At 36.2% G+C, this 17,932-nt stretch overlaps 2 protein-coding genes across 2 annotated transcripts; both read right to left on the reverse strand.

Moving 5' to 3' along the window:
• Positions 1-329: 329 nt before the first annotated feature.
• Positions 330-5,151, reverse strand: LOC110763280 (glucomannan 4-beta-mannosyltransferase 9-like). The gene is made up of 9 exons (XM_088247740.1): positions 4,406-5,151; positions 4,223-4,321; positions 3,376-3,628; positions 2,797-2,907; positions 2,561-2,697; positions 2,033-2,146; positions 1,753-1,952; positions 1,279-1,473; positions 330-1,121 (listed from the first exon to the last, which is right to left on the reverse strand). The coding sequence occupies exons 1-9, from the start codon at positions 4,685-4,687 to the stop codon at positions 959-961; spliced, it is 1,554 nt and encodes a 517-aa protein (XP_088103866.1). The 5' UTR covers positions 4,688-5,151; the 3' UTR covers positions 330-958.
• Positions 5,152-12,690: 7,539 nt separating this feature from the next.
• LOC110774480 (P-loop containing nucleoside triphosphate hydrolases superfamily protein) lies at positions 12,691-17,830 on the reverse strand. Its single transcript, XM_088249573.1, has 7 exons — positions 17,561-17,830; positions 16,258-16,905; positions 15,886-15,974; positions 15,006-15,105; positions 14,345-14,596; positions 13,549-13,715; positions 12,691-13,145 (listed from the first exon to the last, which is right to left on the reverse strand). Exons 1-7 carry the CDS (start codon positions 17,717-17,719, stop codon positions 12,860-12,862), a joined length of 1,701 nt encoding a protein of 566 aa, XP_088105699.1. The 5' UTR covers positions 17,720-17,830; the 3' UTR covers positions 12,691-12,859.
• Positions 17,831-17,932: the final 102 nt, after the last annotated feature.

The raw sequence follows: 17,932 nt of genomic DNA on the forward strand, positions 1-17,932 counted from the left end.
AGAGGAAGGGGAATATGGGCAAAGGGGAGGAGCGGCAGTGGCCACCTCCCCCCTTAGCTTCCTTGTGGTTGGTTGTCGGCAAGGAGAAAATGGACCAGGATGCGGCTAGAGTTTTTCTTAGAAGAAAGAAAAATGAGAGCGAATGAGAATAATACTTGTTGTTGACAAAAGAAAAGGAGAAGATGTTATCAAGTTGCCCTCCGAAGATAATAGAAGATGTCATTAGAGGGAGAATTTGACCCCAAAAAATAAATTTTAAAAAGAGGGACAAACAAGTTGTTGTAGCAAAGAGAAAGAGAGAAACAATAAGTCTAATAGTCAAAAGTAAATGAGAGAGAAGATATGGGACCACATGGATTGCAAGTGGGTGACTTTACAAAGATTTCGCTGACATTCCTGCAGCCCTACACCTACCCTATGTCAGTCACTCCCTGGCTAAGTTTGCTTTTACTGTTCTCAATCTTTTTGCTGATTTTTTTATTTCATGAATTAATCCAGTTGTTGACTATTAAAAACTAGTGTTCTCTATAGTTGAAACGTAGTTTTAAATGTAAACATGTGGAGAAAGAGCTTCTTGTTTTTAAATTTCTATTTCTGCATCTTGATACCAGCTTCATTATTCCCAAGCAAAATCCTATATAATTTGTTATTACAAATCAGCAGCCCTTCAATTACATAATTCTCGAGGCAAAATCCATATTGCTGCTTGTCGGTGGTTCTTTTTACGGTACAAAGGCAGTTCCAATGCCATGTAACTTACCGGCCCTGCACTCTCATCCTTGCATTTTCCTAGACTATCCACAAAGAAATAACTCAATTTGAACCATCGCTCATCAGAAAAGAATGACCTATAAACAATCTAAAACAGCTATAACTCCAGGACGAAAATAAATAATAATTTCATCTTTCCTTGACAGAAGGGATGTTGATGAATGAATTCTTGAAACAATGTGTACGGCTATGAGTTGGGGACAAAGGTGCCAACATAACCAACCCCCGCAATGAAGAATGCAACAGATTGGATGAATAGGTAGATAAAGTAGCCGTTCTTTCCAAAGGCAAGGTCATAGCAGCCGCAGAAGAAGAGGTAGAATCCAACAATGAGCTCAAGCATATGTAGTCTGTTTATTAGTAATCACAAGAAAAGAAAATGTAAACTTCACATTCTTACATTTGACAAGATCTTGTGGCATCAAATGCTATCAAAACAAATTGAAAAGTTATTCATTTTAAAGGAATTCTATAAACAGAACAGAAACCAAATGCATAGATTTATACCTTTCTCCAATTCTTAATCGAGGTTTCCTGGGAGCTTTTGCACCTAATTTTGTCTTGAGAGCATCTCCCAGTTTCTCAGTGACGACCCATTCATTTACTCTCCCTGCTTCAAAAAGACCTATAAATGTTGCCTTAGTCCGGTGCAGAGACATGACATTCTCAAAGAGGATCCAGAAAATCAATAGGTGGAGTGATCTGTAAATATGACCTCGAAAGCATTAGCAATGAATAAGTAAATACAAAGGAAAACATTTGCATATCTGTCAATGCAGAGCTAGAAGTTCTGCAGGTTTGCTAAAGTTTATAACAGGTTGAAACAACAACGTTACCCACAGTAAACCCAAACCCCAAGAAAACACTGCGTTTTGGGTTGAAAAGCTAAATAGCTTGCCATTAATAATGCAACGCACCACAAGAGAAAAAAGAAAACTGGCTCACTAAAAAAGGAAAAGAACAAAGGGGAGAGTAGGAGACCTAGGAGTTCCAACAGCATTGAGGAGTGTAATGGTAGAAGGAATGTAAACAGCACCCCAAATGGGAACTTGAACTTCAGGAACCAAAACCGTTGCTGGTAAAATGACACAGTAGAAGACAAATGTGACGATATGTGCTACAATTTTGCGAACAAAGAAAAAGCTGTAGATCACATGAAACTTCTTCAACGGGGACACCTTCTGCAATATATTGCAAAGTAACAGTGAGTATGAAGGAATAAACTTAGGCAAAAACTAAAATAGATATGGTAAGGAAATACCTTGTTTCTCACAATCTCCATTACCATCTTTCTAAAGAGATTAGCAGGGCCACAAGACCATCGATGCTGCTGATAACGGTAGGCTTTGAAAGTACTTGGCAATTCATTTTTCACCTGAAATGTAGACAATTATTAATATGGGATCAAATGTGAAATGGTCACATTGAAATTATCACACAACGAGGAAAAGTCCAATGAAAAGTTGACTACCGGTTGCTCTCTACTCAGGTTGGTTAGTAAACAAGTTTCCATTGTTTTCCCAACATGTTTTCATATTACATCTACAGTACGTGCACTACACATGCATGCATGCCTTTTTCTTCCCAGAAACAAAGAAAGCATCATATGGGATTTGCTCATGTCAATGGAATTGTACTAAAACAGCATAATTTTATTTCCGAGGTAATTTATGAAACCTCAATAACAGAGGATGTCTAATTCTAGCTCTTTGTAAGCGTAGGTAGCTAACTTCTTTCGAGATTTCTTGATATTTTGCAAGACTACAACCGTTTTAACAAACTTCATTACCTTAAGGTCAGAAAGATATACAAATTTCCAGCCTCTGAGACTAGCTCGGACTGCTAAATCCATATCCTCCACTGTTGTGCGGTCCTTCCATCCTCCAGCCTCATTGAGCGCTGCAATTCTCCACACACCCGCCGTGCCTGCATCACATTCCCAGTGTCATATCATTAATTAGGGATACTTGAAACTTTTCTACATAGCACCGTTAGTAATTTTCAAAAAAAAAAAAAAAAAATTACCATTGAAACCAAAGAAGGCATAAGTTGAAGACCCCACTTCTTGCTCCACCGTGAAATGGTAATCCAGTGACATCTCTTGCATTCTTGTCATCAAGCACTCATCTGAGTTTACTGCATTGCCACCAAGAAGCCATCATCATCCCTTACCCTTACCCCTGTGTTTTTACAACTCTATTTTCCTTTATTGGATAACCAGTAAAGACTTATCCTCTCTCTCACAAGTTATTTCACTAAACAAATACAATTAAAAATCCATAAAATTGAAAACCCTGCAATTGTTAAGTGCTCGATTAATCGGGATTTGGTTTCTTATGCATCAAAGTAGAAAAAAATATATATTACGATGTTATGCTAACAGCTAACTAACATATGTGGACTAAAACTTCTCCTGTATCTAAGCACTACGCTCTAGATTTCTATATCTTTTTTAAAGAAAAGAAGCATAGAGACCCAGAAACTTAACTTTAAAAACCAATAAATTCATAATTCATAGCAAGCATTGTCACCAAAACCATACCAAAGCACTAACGAGCTTAATTTAATTAAATACAATTAAAACAAGATTAATCATAAGATTACCAAATTTCCAGCGAGCTTGAACAAGGGCAATATCAGAGTTGTGGACCAGAAATGGAATGGTGCGGTAGAGAAAATCAGGTTCAGGTTGGAAGTCAGCATCAAAGATGGCAACATAGTCACACTGTTTGACATAACTGTGCTTCATGCCTTCTTTGAGAGCCCCTGCTTTGTACCCATTTCTGTTGTCTCTGATCTCGTACTTTATGTTTATTCCTTTGCTTGCCCATCTTTGGCATTCTCGCTCCACCAAATCCTGTAGTTTTTTTCAGGCCAAAAACCCACATCAGAAATTGAAAGGTTTGTTGAGTGAATTGGGAAAGTTTTGGACTTTATGGGGAAATTGCTGCTTTGGACTCTTTTCCCGAAAGGGAATGCTTAAAGAAGGAGGTCAAAGTCGCATGGCTGAGTTTGGTTGGGTTGCTTTATGGATTTAGAGCACGTTGCCCACGTTTGGATTGGTAAACATTAGTTAATGGATTTTGATTGGTTAAAATTTATCTATGAGGTTGACCAAGATTACTTTTTTTATTCTCTTTGATAAACTAATATTTTCTCTTTGATAGATTAATCATTGAAACACTTTCATAAGATTTGACCCACAGACACCCAAAAAACCTTAAACAATATATAAATTAATATGAAATATTCTCTTGTCAAACAATCCAACATATTACGTGATGGAATTACTAATATCAAAGATTGATCATGTTTGTTTAAATGCCTAGTACAGATTTACACTTTACCAGAGCAATATGACATATCGGTCTATCAACTTTGGCTAAAGAATATGCAAAAGGAAAAGAAAAAAGAAATCATTAAATTAAATAAATGAGTTTGAAGGAAGAACCTTAATGGTTGGATCTGTTGAATCATCAAGAACTTGAATTATGATCCTATCAGAAGGCCAGGAAAGCCCACATGCAGCTCCAATAGAAAGCTGATAAACCTGAATCAAGCAGCACAATGCACTTCTCAAAAAAACTCCAAATACAAATAAACTATCTTTTCAAAAGGAAAAAGAAACAAGTACCTCTCTTTCATTGTACATAGGAATTTGCACAAGAACCATAGGGTAAGCTGAGTTCCCAAGCTCAACATCATCGTTAATGGCCTCCCATTTCCAATGCTTCACAGGCCTTCTTCTAAACAGCTTAATAAATATTATTATTATGCCCATGTACACCTTCTCCACAAAAAGCATCACAGACATGCCCAAGCACACAACCACCAAAAACTTCAGCAATGGCACAATCAGTGGGGCTTTGGCTTGCTGCAAAACCAACCCAAATTGCCCTCCTTGCAATGTGTCCATTGTAAAGAGAAAGCAATGAAAAAACTGATGGGACTAGAAGTGCTTTTTTGGGTTTGGGACTAGAAGTGCTTATTGGTTATATATAGTAAAGGTGTTTCTCTGGCTTTGCGAAAAGAACAAGCTTCTTTTTGGATCTGTTTAGCTTTTGGTTGTATTCGTGTGTTTGCAGTGATTTTTGCTTCTGAGTTACTTCAAGCTAATGCTGGAGAGCTGGATGTACTTGTGTCAGTGAATTTGGATCCAAGCACACTCTCTGGTTTTATGATCACTAATGAAAGCTTGAGGAACTAAATTTGGACTTTACTCAAAAAATCACCAAGAAAAACACAAAAACAAGCCAAGCCTGATGAGAGAGAGAGAGAGAGAGAGAGAGAGAGAGAGAGAGAGAGAGAGAGAGAGAGGGAGAACCAAATATAATTAAGTGTCTCTCCTTCTCTTCAGTAATGGCTGTCCTGCTCTGCTATTTATGAAAACAGAGAAGGCTTACTGCTTGAGGCTGCAAATTATGTGTGACATGCAGTGTATGTATATGTATAAGGAAAAAGAAAAATAATAGCTATATGAAAAACAAGAGACAGGTCAAAATGATAAAGACAGTGGACCTGAAACAATGTCATATTCCGGCAGCGTTTGCATTACAATTTACAACTATTCTGAAGAAAAGTAGAGTTGTTTATTAACATAAGTTGAGCCTCTATAAATTCCTTTTGGCACTCCCATTTTTTTCTTCTTAATATTAAATGCTCATTAACTGGAATTGGCTAGTTTAGCTTTCATTTTCTTGGAAGGTAAAACGTTGGCTATACCTTGAATTAGACCTCAATTAGTCGGGTTTGGGTGGCTCCAAAAACTAGCTAGGTTTATTTCTTCAGAAATTTAAATTTTCATCAATCAAATTGCCGGTAAACGAGGGCTCGATTTAGACCACACATTCAAACAAAAATCTACATAATTAATTATTCAAAATAACAACCTGGCTAGTGTAATATGCAACTCAGATTAATTACGTTTAGCATTTGAATCTATCATTTATTCAAATATGGATCCATTCTGAATCTTATTTGCTTTTAACAAGTAAGATTGTAACATGTTACAGATGTGCTGACACATCATTGATTTCTTAAACAAATAACGTTCAATGCTCATAGCCTTTTTTTTAAAGACATATTTTGATGGGTTCTATCTTTGTGTTTTTATTATCATTTTGCTTAACCAGTATCTTGACTGCTTTTTTCTATGGACTAGGTAATCTGTGGGATTTGAAACCATCATCCAAAAAAAGTGAGGAAGAGTGATTCTAATTGAAGAATCATCACACCATTATTTTTTTTGTTTACCCAATTATGCTATTAAACTTTTAGATCTAATAGACCATGAAAGGGACCATGACTGTTGTGTGCTTGTCTTGTACACAAGGTATGTCAACTTGCTCTTTACCTCTTTTGCTTATTATAGCAGTGAAAATAATTAAGCTCGCATGCATTCCCATCTCTTTGGCTGTTTATAGAAAAAGGAAATGATTGGGAAGGACCCTCTCTTAGCTTACTGTCCACAATGCAGGTCCTCTGTGACATGACAATAATTCTATGGTTATGATCATCTTTTACGGCATAGGGCAGACTTTGTGTTTAGAGAGGAAAAAAATGATTAGAAAACACATTTCGTTTTCATGATATGCTAATTAAATTAAACATCCAATTCGTCAAGACTTAGGACCCACCAAAAAGTATATAGTTGTGACGTCCCTTTTTACATTTTCTATTCATTTTATCCCATTTAGTATTTATGTGTGAGTGGAATACACGTGGCATGCAGTGAATGAGAAAAGTCAAAAAAGAAAGACAAGAGAGAAAGGTAACTAGCATTTAGGCCCCGTCTCGAATTAAAAGTTAAGTATTGTTAAGATAAGCATAAAATGGTCATTTAAGCTCAAAACCTAGGCCATAGCCAGGGTGAGATGCCTTATTATAATTGCCTCACTAATTTTTCTCAAACGGAAAAGTAATTGGGTAATTAGTACAATGATGTATTTATTGAAAGCATGAAAAAATGGCATGCACATTGACAATATAAAGACTGATGTGGCATTTTGGAAGCCTACCACGTATAGGCAGCACTTACAATTACTTTATACTTCATCGGAATTTCCTCTTTCTACTTCTTGGATGGAAGACGCCTGATAGCATTTGAATGTTTTGATAATCATATTTCTTGCTTTTAATAAAAATGTGGTTGTTCGAAGACAACAGCCAACACACTCATAGGGCGTTTTAAAGAATAACCAAATGATTGATGCATGAAAACTATTCATTTGAGTTTGTATTATTATTGAGAAATTATTTGAGCTGTTTTGTGATGACCATTTGATAGAGGGATGAACTATAATGCTTACAAAGTGTTTATATAGGCATGAAAGAGAAACATGAGAGGTGTTCATCATGCAAAGCAGCTAGGATTAATCAAGTAAATAAAAGTGTTGGAATAGTACACTTCAGCGATGTTTGACGGGTTGGCTTGGACTGAACAAGTTCACTTAAATTAGACATAAATCTAGTCTGTTGTTTGGTGGGCTTAAATGAATCACATACTGGTTAGAATACAAAGTCTAGTCTAGTCTCAATCAGTCTAGTCCAATCCAGTCTTGTCCTAGCCGGCCAACAAACACGGCCTTAATATTCCATTGGGCTAATAGTTTCCTATAGTGTTCACAACAAGGAGGAATAAAAGCAAACGTGTACAAAAAGTAGAGAAAGAAATCTCCTAACCATTACAATTATAGAGACATGATTAGCTTAATATATAATTTTGATTGTCGGAATATGCGCAGTGCAGATTTGTATGGCGCGGAGTTTTGATCTCACTTTACAATAACATCCATAAAACAAATTTCTACATTTGAACATTTAAAATTAATGTCAGTAGTTATATTGTGATCCAAATACTGAAAATCATGAATTTTAATCGTTAATAGTGGCCAAAAGATCATGGGTGACTGCGTTTTAGTCCATCAATGTAGGGCAAGAGCTTTGCAACTATCTCTTTTCTTTTTTTCAAGAGCTTTGCACGAAATTTGTGGTAGGAATTAGGATCATTACCGTACATATAAGGAGTAATCCTTACAGACTAATCAAAATCTAACACACACATGCAAAAGTAGCTCTTTTGATTTTAGAATGACAAAACAAAATTATTAATTCATTAAAATTACGAAAAGAAAAATTTATGCACCCATGTTATATTGTAATTTAGCTACAAAATGCTTAAATATATACTATTGAACCCGAAATATTGTTGGGAGAACCTAGAACCCCAACCCCAACCCGCTCCTCCTCCCGTCAACTCTCAACCCTACTTTCTTTTTTTCTTTTCTTAATGTTTCTGATAAAAATACACACACAAAATATTCATTTGTAGGTTTTTATTTTCCTTTTCAGAGCCCTTTGGATGTCCGCGGCAGTTCATGGATGTTAAAAAAATCTGGTGTGAGTGTAACACATGAAACATGTGGAGTTGGACTCATACCTCTGGCAGATCTAACTGTAAATATCTCAATATTCTTTGATTCAAACCTTGGAACTTAAGTTTAGAAAGGTGTTCAAGTGTGTTTGGTTAAGGTGTCCAACTCAAAGAATGACAGTTTGTGGCGGAATTATTGAAAGAAAAGTTAGACAAATTGTCGACAGCAGTTGTGTTGTGTTCTAGCAGAACTTAATTGGATTTCCTACATAATATGTAGATCAAAATTTTAGAATTTTCTGCAATAATTTCTTTGACCATAGACTATTGGTACCTAATAAATGGATAACAAGTTGGTCTTGACCAAAATTAATTCGTGGAAATTGTTTTGATAGAACGGCTCAACGATATGGTCAAGTGTTTGTGCTGCCCATGTAGCCCAAAGCAGGTGGGAAGTCTCTTAATCTTTCTACTTTGGCAAACCCATGACAGCAGTCAGAAGCAGCTCTCTCGTACCACACTTGAAATCGATAGGTCTGAACAAATTTGTCTGCAATTAATGCTAATGCAAAGTAATGTTGAAATATATAATCCGATCTCCTGATTAAACTGAAGAGATATTTAGTCATATACTCATTCTTAGCACTAATATTATAAATAAACCCTACACTGTTTAATTCCTATAAACAAACCCAAAAAAAACTCAAAAAATAATAGCTGGCCCTATTTTATTTAATTTTGATTATTAAATTAATTTGATGCTCAATTGAGTGTTTTGGGCTTTTTTAATGAGATTTTAGGGCTAGGTTGTTTTAAGAAATCAATGGTAGTTTTGTAATTTAAAAGAAGTTAAAAGCCTTTTTGTTATGTTGTAAATGGGTTTTGGGTATGTTTTTAAAATCCATTTCATATAGGGTTTTTTTATAATTTAGGCTCCTATATTGGATATAATAATAAATCTCCCGTGGGGGAAATTGTAATGTCAACACATCGGTTCCAAACTTGTGTACCTTTTTCCAAAGCTTCAGATTTGTCGACATTGGGTATAGAAGCAAGAGAATAGTGGAAGAATAGATCATTACATGTTTTCTCCGTAGACACAAGATTATGGCAACAACCATTCGTTACACTAGTCACACCTTCGAAAATACTTCCACCAACTTCCCGAGCGCACTTAATAGAGATATGTTTTTTACATTCATCCAAGCTCTTCAGCTTTGATGCCTTTAAAGTTGGAATTGTGATAGAAGATGTTGAGGGAATTTTAATTTCAACACATTGGTTCCAAACTTGTGTACTCGTTGCCAAAGCTTCAGATTTGTTGACATTGGGTTTAGACGCAAGGGCATAATTGAAGAATATATCATGGCAAGTTTTGCCTACAGACTTAAGATTATGGCAACAACCATTTGTTACACTAGTCCTGTTGGCGCTAAAACTAAACAGATAGAAATATATGCAACTTACAAGTGGTGTGGATGATCTAGGGATCGATTAAGTGTCTGATACAGATTCCCCTCCTCTTGGGATGCCAATCCTGAATCAAGGAGAACCGTGCCTCATGAGGTCCGTAGCATGTTAAGCTCATAATTTCATACATATACATGCCCAATTTACTTACTTCTTTTGCTTAGTTTCCTATAATTCTGAGTTATTTGCCTCTATTTGTGTGTTTTGTAGGCCAATAGAGCAAGAGAGCATAATTCATGCAATTCAAGCATGTTAAGGCCTAATTTGGATGAATGGAAGCAGAGCTTAAAGACAAACTCATTTTTCCTACAGTCCAGTTTCGTGGGTCACATTGCAAGATCTGTTTCAGCAACCTACACAGCTCGGATGAGGCCGCATTCTTCATGAAAGTTGTTCCAATGGGTGTGTACTATAACATATCCAAAATTCAGCCCCATTGGATAACTCTGGAGTCCGTAACCTAGTAAACACTGAACCATGCTCAGGATGGATTTTGTCAGCGAGCAAAACGAGTTAGCAATTTGTTTTGGCCTTAACTTCTTCATCCGAACTTGGATTGGGCCAATACTTGTGTGGTTGGATCAAACACATTCTGAACTTCACAATAGACATCTTAAAGTCATCATTTGATTCAGCCTAGCCTAATTCGTAAGCCCAAGAAGTTGCTGGTCATGCTGACATGAGGATGAGCTGGTTGGAAGCTTGGTCATGGTGAGCTAGGCATGAGCTATTGTAGCTGGTTGGAAGCTTGGTCATGGTGACATGAAGATGAGCTAGGGCTGCTGGTGGGATTTATTGGTGAAGTGCATCAACCAATTCATATTTTATAATGCAAGTGTTGTATGCATTAGTGAAGTGCATCAACCAATTCATCTTTTATAATGCAAGTGTTGTATGCATTAGCCATATTGAATTCAGATTTATCACTCCCCTCTCCCTATAAATACCACATCCATTCCACATTAAAGACACAACAAATCCTGGGATTCACAACCCCACAATTCACTCCAACCATCCTCAAACACTCTCACAATCCCAAACACTCCAACAATCACCAAAACAACTCCAGCAAACTTCTCTTCCATTTCCCTACGAATTTCATCTTCCTTAGCCATCACCACTCACTCAAACTCATCCCAAATCACCTCCATATCCTTCATACATCTTTCTAGAAGTGGGGAAGCTCTTGGAGAAGCATTAGAAGTGGAGAAGCACTTGGAGAAGCCTTGGACACCACAAGAACTTCAGAAAAAGGGTTTTTCTACTCTTATTGCATTCATTATGTTTTCTCATTTCTGTTCAAGTCTCTTTTCCATTATGAGTAGCTAAATCCATAACTAGGGCTTCGATGTAACCTAACATGAATATTCTGGGTTTATAAGTTTGGAGTTTCAAGTTTGATTCATGATTCATGTTCTTATTCATTATGCTTATAAGTTAACATGCTTGTTTGAATGATTGATCACCATTAGAACTTGTTTGTTAACTATCTTGGTTTGAATTAAGAGTATACACCATGCTTTAATTCGAATTGAACTATGAATAGGAAGAGTATGTATGGACATTCGACAACAGGGATTAGATACATACTTGGTTGTTTAAAATGTTCTTCTATGCTTAATGGGTTCCTAATGCTTAATTTTAGGTTAGACAACAAATGATCAAATTAGGGAATTAGGAACACAAGGTTATGACCAAACACCATGGCCTAATCATACTTTAGCTAGAATCAATCTTTGAATCTGAATTAGACTTGTTACTTGAATCTTTATAACCCAGAATTGAATTGTTATGGTGAATCGAATGCCCTAGTCTCCAAACCTGTGTTTTAACCTTCAAAACCACCCTTTGTTACTTTTGTTTACTTGCTTTCCGTTGCAATTTCAGTTTGTTCATTTCTTTCTATAATCACAAGCATTCTCACTTCAAAGTTCATTTTAATCTTGCTGCATTTGTTTTCAAACTCACTCTTGCTTTAAATTCTGTTTTAGATTTAACTTCCTAACTTCTTGAATTCGGTAATCTAAAGTACATAACTAATTTGAACTTCTCAGTCTTCGTGGGTACGACCTCGTACTTGTCTTGCTATCCTACTAATTGCCCCGTACAATTGCGAGTTAACATATTATTAACAACATAGCACCAGTGTGGTACCAGCTAAAGACCCTCTGATGCCAAAGTCAGTTTCTCTTAAGGGCTTTTCTACTGACAATGTATTTAGCATAAAAGTCAAGCTGAAAGTCTTACCCCTTGTCTGTAGTGAAGGGGCTTATTTATAGAGGGCATTTCGTATGCTCTTAGTACTTAGTTTCAATGTGAGACTCGTGGGAGAGTCTTCTGAGGTTGACACGAGTCTGTGGATATCTAGGCTGGGCCTTCGAGGTTTGTTCCGCAGAATCGTCAACGCGTGCCGATTGTAGGCTTTGCATGTTGATCGGTAGATGATGTCGAATGTTTGTTCATCAAGGCGATTGGGAGAGTTTACCATTCCACGTGTCACAGTATGAGTGGAGGGTCAGATATGGTACAAACAAAGCGAAAGCTTATTTATATAGATTGAGCATTTGAATTTGGGTCATTCATGATCAGTACGCTCAATTAGTATACCTGAACAAAATAATGCAAACACCAATGGGGTATTAGTTGGATTGCCCAAGTTTTTGGTGTGCTCTCAAGTAGTTCTAGATCCATATCCCCATAAGATTTGTGCATGTGAATTTCCCTCCTCTCCTTCTTATCTTTAGCGGAAAGATAAAAAATAACAATGCAAACATAATCCAGCTTTGTTTTGTTCTTGATTGTATTGATGAGTAAGACGACAAACAGGAAAATCAAGAATGTGAGGACAAAAACGACAACCATTACACGTGATAATATTAAGATTATTAATATTATACACTTCAGTGTAAAAAAAAAAAAAAAATAGAAGTTTATTTTGAGAAAAAATAAGAAAGGATAACGAATACACTGAAATATTTTAAACCATACGAACAACATTATGGAGTCATTGGTAAATACTCTTGAAATATAATCCGATCTCCTGATTAAAAGTAAGAAAAATTTGCACTCTTTTACACTTGAAAATGAAAATTCAGTGTTATATATAACATTATATCGTTGTAGAAGTTCTTACGCAAGTTGACAAAGCTAGCAAGATGAAATTTATCATAAACTGACAAGATTTGGCAAAACTGGTAATCGAAAAAGGAAAAAAAGCAAACTCAAATGTCGACGTTCTGGCGTGGCTTATGAAAAAGACATTTTTCTTAGGGCTTCAGGCACTGCCTGCCCACATTGTTCAAGGATCTTTGTCAGCGGTCCAGCAAGCTCTGCGTCTTCTCTGGTAAACAAGCTATGCAATACGCCATTCACAGTGTAGCGAGCCATTCTCGTGAGGATTTGAATGTAACTCTCGATTGAAAGAGTCATATCGGGTAAAATTACAACTTCATATTCACCTAATTCAGTTGTACCAATTTGGTCTATGTCAATCATGGAGACTGCAGGCCTTGCCCTGCCCTTGGATTCCACACTGAACAGATGACAAAGACAAACAATGAGTCATTTGCACAAAGAGAGTATGAACATGCATAGAGCAGCATCTACAAGACATCAAAAGGGAAGCAATACTCTTTCCTTTGCAAGCACGCAGAGGTATCCGATCAACTTTGGTTTTTTTAAATAATAGATTACGAGCATGTAAACCGAGAATGTACCTAAATTCTACCTTATAGTCCAATGTAAACTAACGTCTACCTTTCTGCATACAAGCCTTCAAATTTATGACTAGAAACTCAATTGATTGAACAAGTTGCCTTCAGTTTAAACCCTAAAGTTGGATAACAATCAAGTCCAAACATACATCCATCATGAAAAAAATGAAATGAAAGTCATCAGAGGCGTCCATGAATAAAATAAAGAGTATGAACATCAACCTGTTCCCAACTTCTGAGAAAACTGAGTCAGGTGAGATGGAATAGCCCTTGAACTTTAGCGCATTAACTAGTTTATGATGCTTGTTATCTTTCCCTACTATATATAGCACCTTTGAAGCCTGAGGACGGAGTCGCCCACCGTAAGCCTGATCAAGAACTTGGATGGCCTGCAAAAGTATTTGACAGTATAGCTGAAAATGCTACTTCACGGATATATTCCCCAAGAATACAGTTTAACTAACTGACAAATTAAATAAATAAATAATTACAACGAATGCACTTTCTCCACTATAACTCAACAACATCTTCTTACAAACTACTCATGTATATATTTTTTCAACACGAGAGAGAGATCAAAAGTATTTATGCAAATATATTTTATGGAATACTTCTCACTTCTCACTGGGTACGTGAAAGAATTCTGGAACTTGCTCATGAAAAGAGTTCCAAGTTCCCCTCTTCAACAAACCAACCCTAAGTACTCTAACATTACCATCCAATTCTTCAGATTAAGATATACATTAGGCATTGAGGCTTACAGCTCACCTCCATTTTCAACTCTGGAAAGTCCATCCTACAACAGTACCTCTATCCAATATTATCTTCTTCTTTTCAAAAAAAAAAAAAATTATATATATATCAAACTTCCTACATAAAAGAAAATAATTATAGTAGCAAAATGAAACAAATTACTTATAAAAAATTTAAAATTTAAAATTTAAAAATTATGGAATGATTTTCTTTTGGAATTACAGTTAACCCCACAATTTAATTTTTGAGAAAATCATATACATACCTTTGGTAGTTTTTCTTTCATCAGACAAATGTTTACAGACTGAATGATGCATGCGCTTTGACCGGTAACAGAATTATTTAGAGATAATCTATGGACTGATCCCATCAGAAGATTTTGTAACCCTCGTACACAGGCATGTCTATAGCAATCGCTGAAAACAACTGTATGGGTTTTTCCACTCATAGATTGGCGAATGGAGTTTATTTTATCAAAGCAACCTTGTTTATAGAAAGATTCCAGTCCATCAACAACCTGTTCAAGTGACAAGGGATGCATTACAAACTTTTTTTCTCTTTCTGAAACCAGGTAGAAAGAAAAGGAAAATAACATGTCGTGATGGTAACACTTGGTGGATTGATGATCATTGATGAAAAAAAACTGAACTGTTAGTTCTCATTGGTCTTCTGGTGAAATACACAATCCTATATTTCATAGAGCACTAAAAAAAGCATCGGCTAAAGGCCTCTGTGAGCTAAGTAGACAAATTCTACACTTATGTCCACACACTCAAAAATATAAAAACGACAAAAAAATCCCTAGGAATCGAATATATGAAACCTTATGTAACAGTGGTAGTGTAGTTATATGTAAATAAGGTAATCAAACGTGCACCTGATATTAGATATTGCATAACAAATAAAAAAGTTCACAAACACATTACCAGCAAGGAAACACCAGATAGATCTACGGCTTTCAAGGAAAGAAGCTCTGAAAGTCTCTCAGGTGTTGCAATCATAAACTCAGGTTCAGAACTCGTCAGACTATTTATTTACAAAACCAAAATTTAATCAGCAACTGAATAAAGGCAAAACTGTATATGAAAGGCTAAGTAGATCCAGCACAGAACCAACAACTTAAAGCTTATAGCTCTGCATACATAGAGAAAGCAAACACACATGTGCATCACACGGAACAGCATCATTGGACATATATAAAAGTAGATATATAATAGTTTTTAAAACTTCAATGATAAAATAAAACTAAGGTGATGAAACTCACCAACTAATATTTACATGGTAACAGGTCAACAAGTACATGAAATGAGAAATCCTCCAAATACTCTTTATTTAATCGAACGGAAATAACATAAATATAAATAAATATAAAGGATATGAAAGTTCCACACAAAAAACAAGGGTATCCAAATGGTATATGTCTCATCAAGAAACAATAAGGCACTGAACTTGAACAGTTTTGCAAGTATTCATTTCAACTCAATTGTCAATTGCATACAGGTTCATAACAGGGTTTCAAGCAAAATGCATACAGTTTTTTAATTGGACTTGGACCAGACTACAAAATGATTTACCCAGCTAGGCTAGGCATACTGTACTTGAGTATATTAACTCCAACTTTTTGCCATATCATAGGTACAAGAATGCCCATGACAAGAACTCCAGTATTCTGAAAAACCTAATTATCGGCTTTGGATACTAATAAAAGGCCACTTGCCATAAACTTTGGGTCAAATCCGCAATAAACATTGCCAAAATGGCATTATCCTTAGGCACCAATTTCATAAGATCAGAGTTGATATTTACCCTTCAATCTGATGATCTAAGGAAGCACCAGGGTGTATACTCACTGTATGTATTCCAAGAACCTTCAAAGGTTTGCATACTGAGCGTACCTTCAAAAATATCAAACAACCAGATAAATCTTTTAACGAGGGCATAATGTCTATTATATATATTTAAATTAATATTTCACGTGATATATTATATCATGCTTAAATTAATATTTTCAAGCCCACTATTTATGTCACTTTTATGGGGTCTATATTGAACCTTACAGTGTTCAGCCACTCAAACTGGTCTTTAAAAATTTCAACAATGATTGCTTAAAACCATTATGTAAAGACAATGAACTGAGAGGCAAGACCAATAATAGCTAAGCTACTATATTACACAAACCTGGGTGGCTTTCTCCTGGGATGGAACAAGGAACAAAAGAAATGGGCTGGTTACTGATAGATCTTCTTCATCCTTTCTAGAAATTGAATCCGCAGCGCTGGAAACCATCCATGCAATTTGCTCTATTGTAGAAGAAGTTCCACTTGTCTCTAGTATATCTTTTCGAGCTGAATAACATTTCCAAAACTCAACTCCCCAAGTACTAACAAAAAAAGGCTTGTCCTCCTCATTATTGTAGGTACCATCACAACGCAATGAATTTTCTATTGCATTCAAGCACTGAATAAGATACTTAGATGGACAATCTAAGTTTTCAGAGACCTGTCCATGATGCCCATAGACGCCACCATTCCCATTCAGCTGAGTCTTTTTCCTTCCTGGGTCAATTTGGCTTTTCTGGGCCCTGCTATTATTCGATGTCACTGATTTCTTTAGCTCATCCTTCAAACTTGTTACTGTCTCCTTTTCCTGCCCTGGATTATCTACCTTTTCACTATTTCTTAGAGTTTCTCTACTTTTTTCGTTCAAAAACACCTTCTCATGATTACGTGGAAGCATCTCTTTCTTGGTTGTTTTTCTTTCAAAAGTCTTTGCACCATTCCTGTCGTTGAAGGGATCATCGAGGGTAGGAAGGCTAAAGCACATACCCTGCAATGTCATGATAAATAAAACTGGTCATAATTACACAGGACCAGATATTCAAATCTAAATGCTTCCCTGAAAATTCCTCAAATATAGGAAAACTACTGTAAAACTTGGCCTCACATATTATGTGGAAGGTCGCAACACAAGAACAACTTAGGAAGCCACCCAGTTGAAATGAAAAAGATCAACAAAGTTATACATTGACAACTTTTTTGGCAGGAAGAAGGTTAATACAGAAAATGCCTGATAACAGAAGGGAAAACAAACTCAAACTAATCCCATAGTAAATGTACAATCTGCAAAGAGAAAACTCATGCGCACACACACAACTTATCCACCAATAGAAGAAAAAAAAATTATCCAACTTAGACTCCATATTGACACACCGCAAAGAAATAAGCACAAAACCCAAAAGAACCACATAAAATAAAGAAAGAACAAATAATTTCATTTTCCATATACTCCAATGCAATCTTAACAAAATATCACAAACTGACATTCAAAAATCCAATCTTTAACATGCAACAACTTCCAACCAAGATACGAATTTTTCCTTTTTTTTTTTCTCCACGTGTTGTTTTTAATCATACAAAATAATCAAATTTAAGAAACCATGTTATCCCAAGAACAGAAAGAAAGAAATACAAACGGCAAGTACCTGACATTTGCGGCGTTTACCAGAATGTCGGCGCTTCTTGGCGGCGATAATGGAGGCAACGCGAGCAGAAACTGCAGAGGTAGATTGGTCATTCTTGCGGAGTTTCTTTCTATTGGTCTTGTTTTGCTTCTTCCTCACTGCATCGTCACCTTTCGCCATAGCAGCAACGCTCAGAGACAGGGGAGGTTGCCCTTCTCTTCAAGTGAGGTCGGCGGTCTCTAGTGTGTGCCCTTTCGCGAGACTTTAGTTGCGGTTGGGGGTGTAAGGGTAGTTTGGTCATTTGAAAACTATATTGCAAGATTTGAGCTTCTGCTGTGAATGAAACTGATGCCCGTTTGACGTTCGAGATGCGATGGTTCGCGACCTGGGAAG

The sequence above is a fragment of the Prunus avium genome, chromosome 2 (assembly GCF_965620075.1).
Source record: "Prunus avium chromosome 2, drPruAviu1.hap1.1, whole genome shotgun sequence".
NCBI classification, from domain to species: domain Eukaryota; kingdom Viridiplantae; phylum Streptophyta; class Magnoliopsida; order Rosales; family Rosaceae; genus Prunus; species Prunus avium.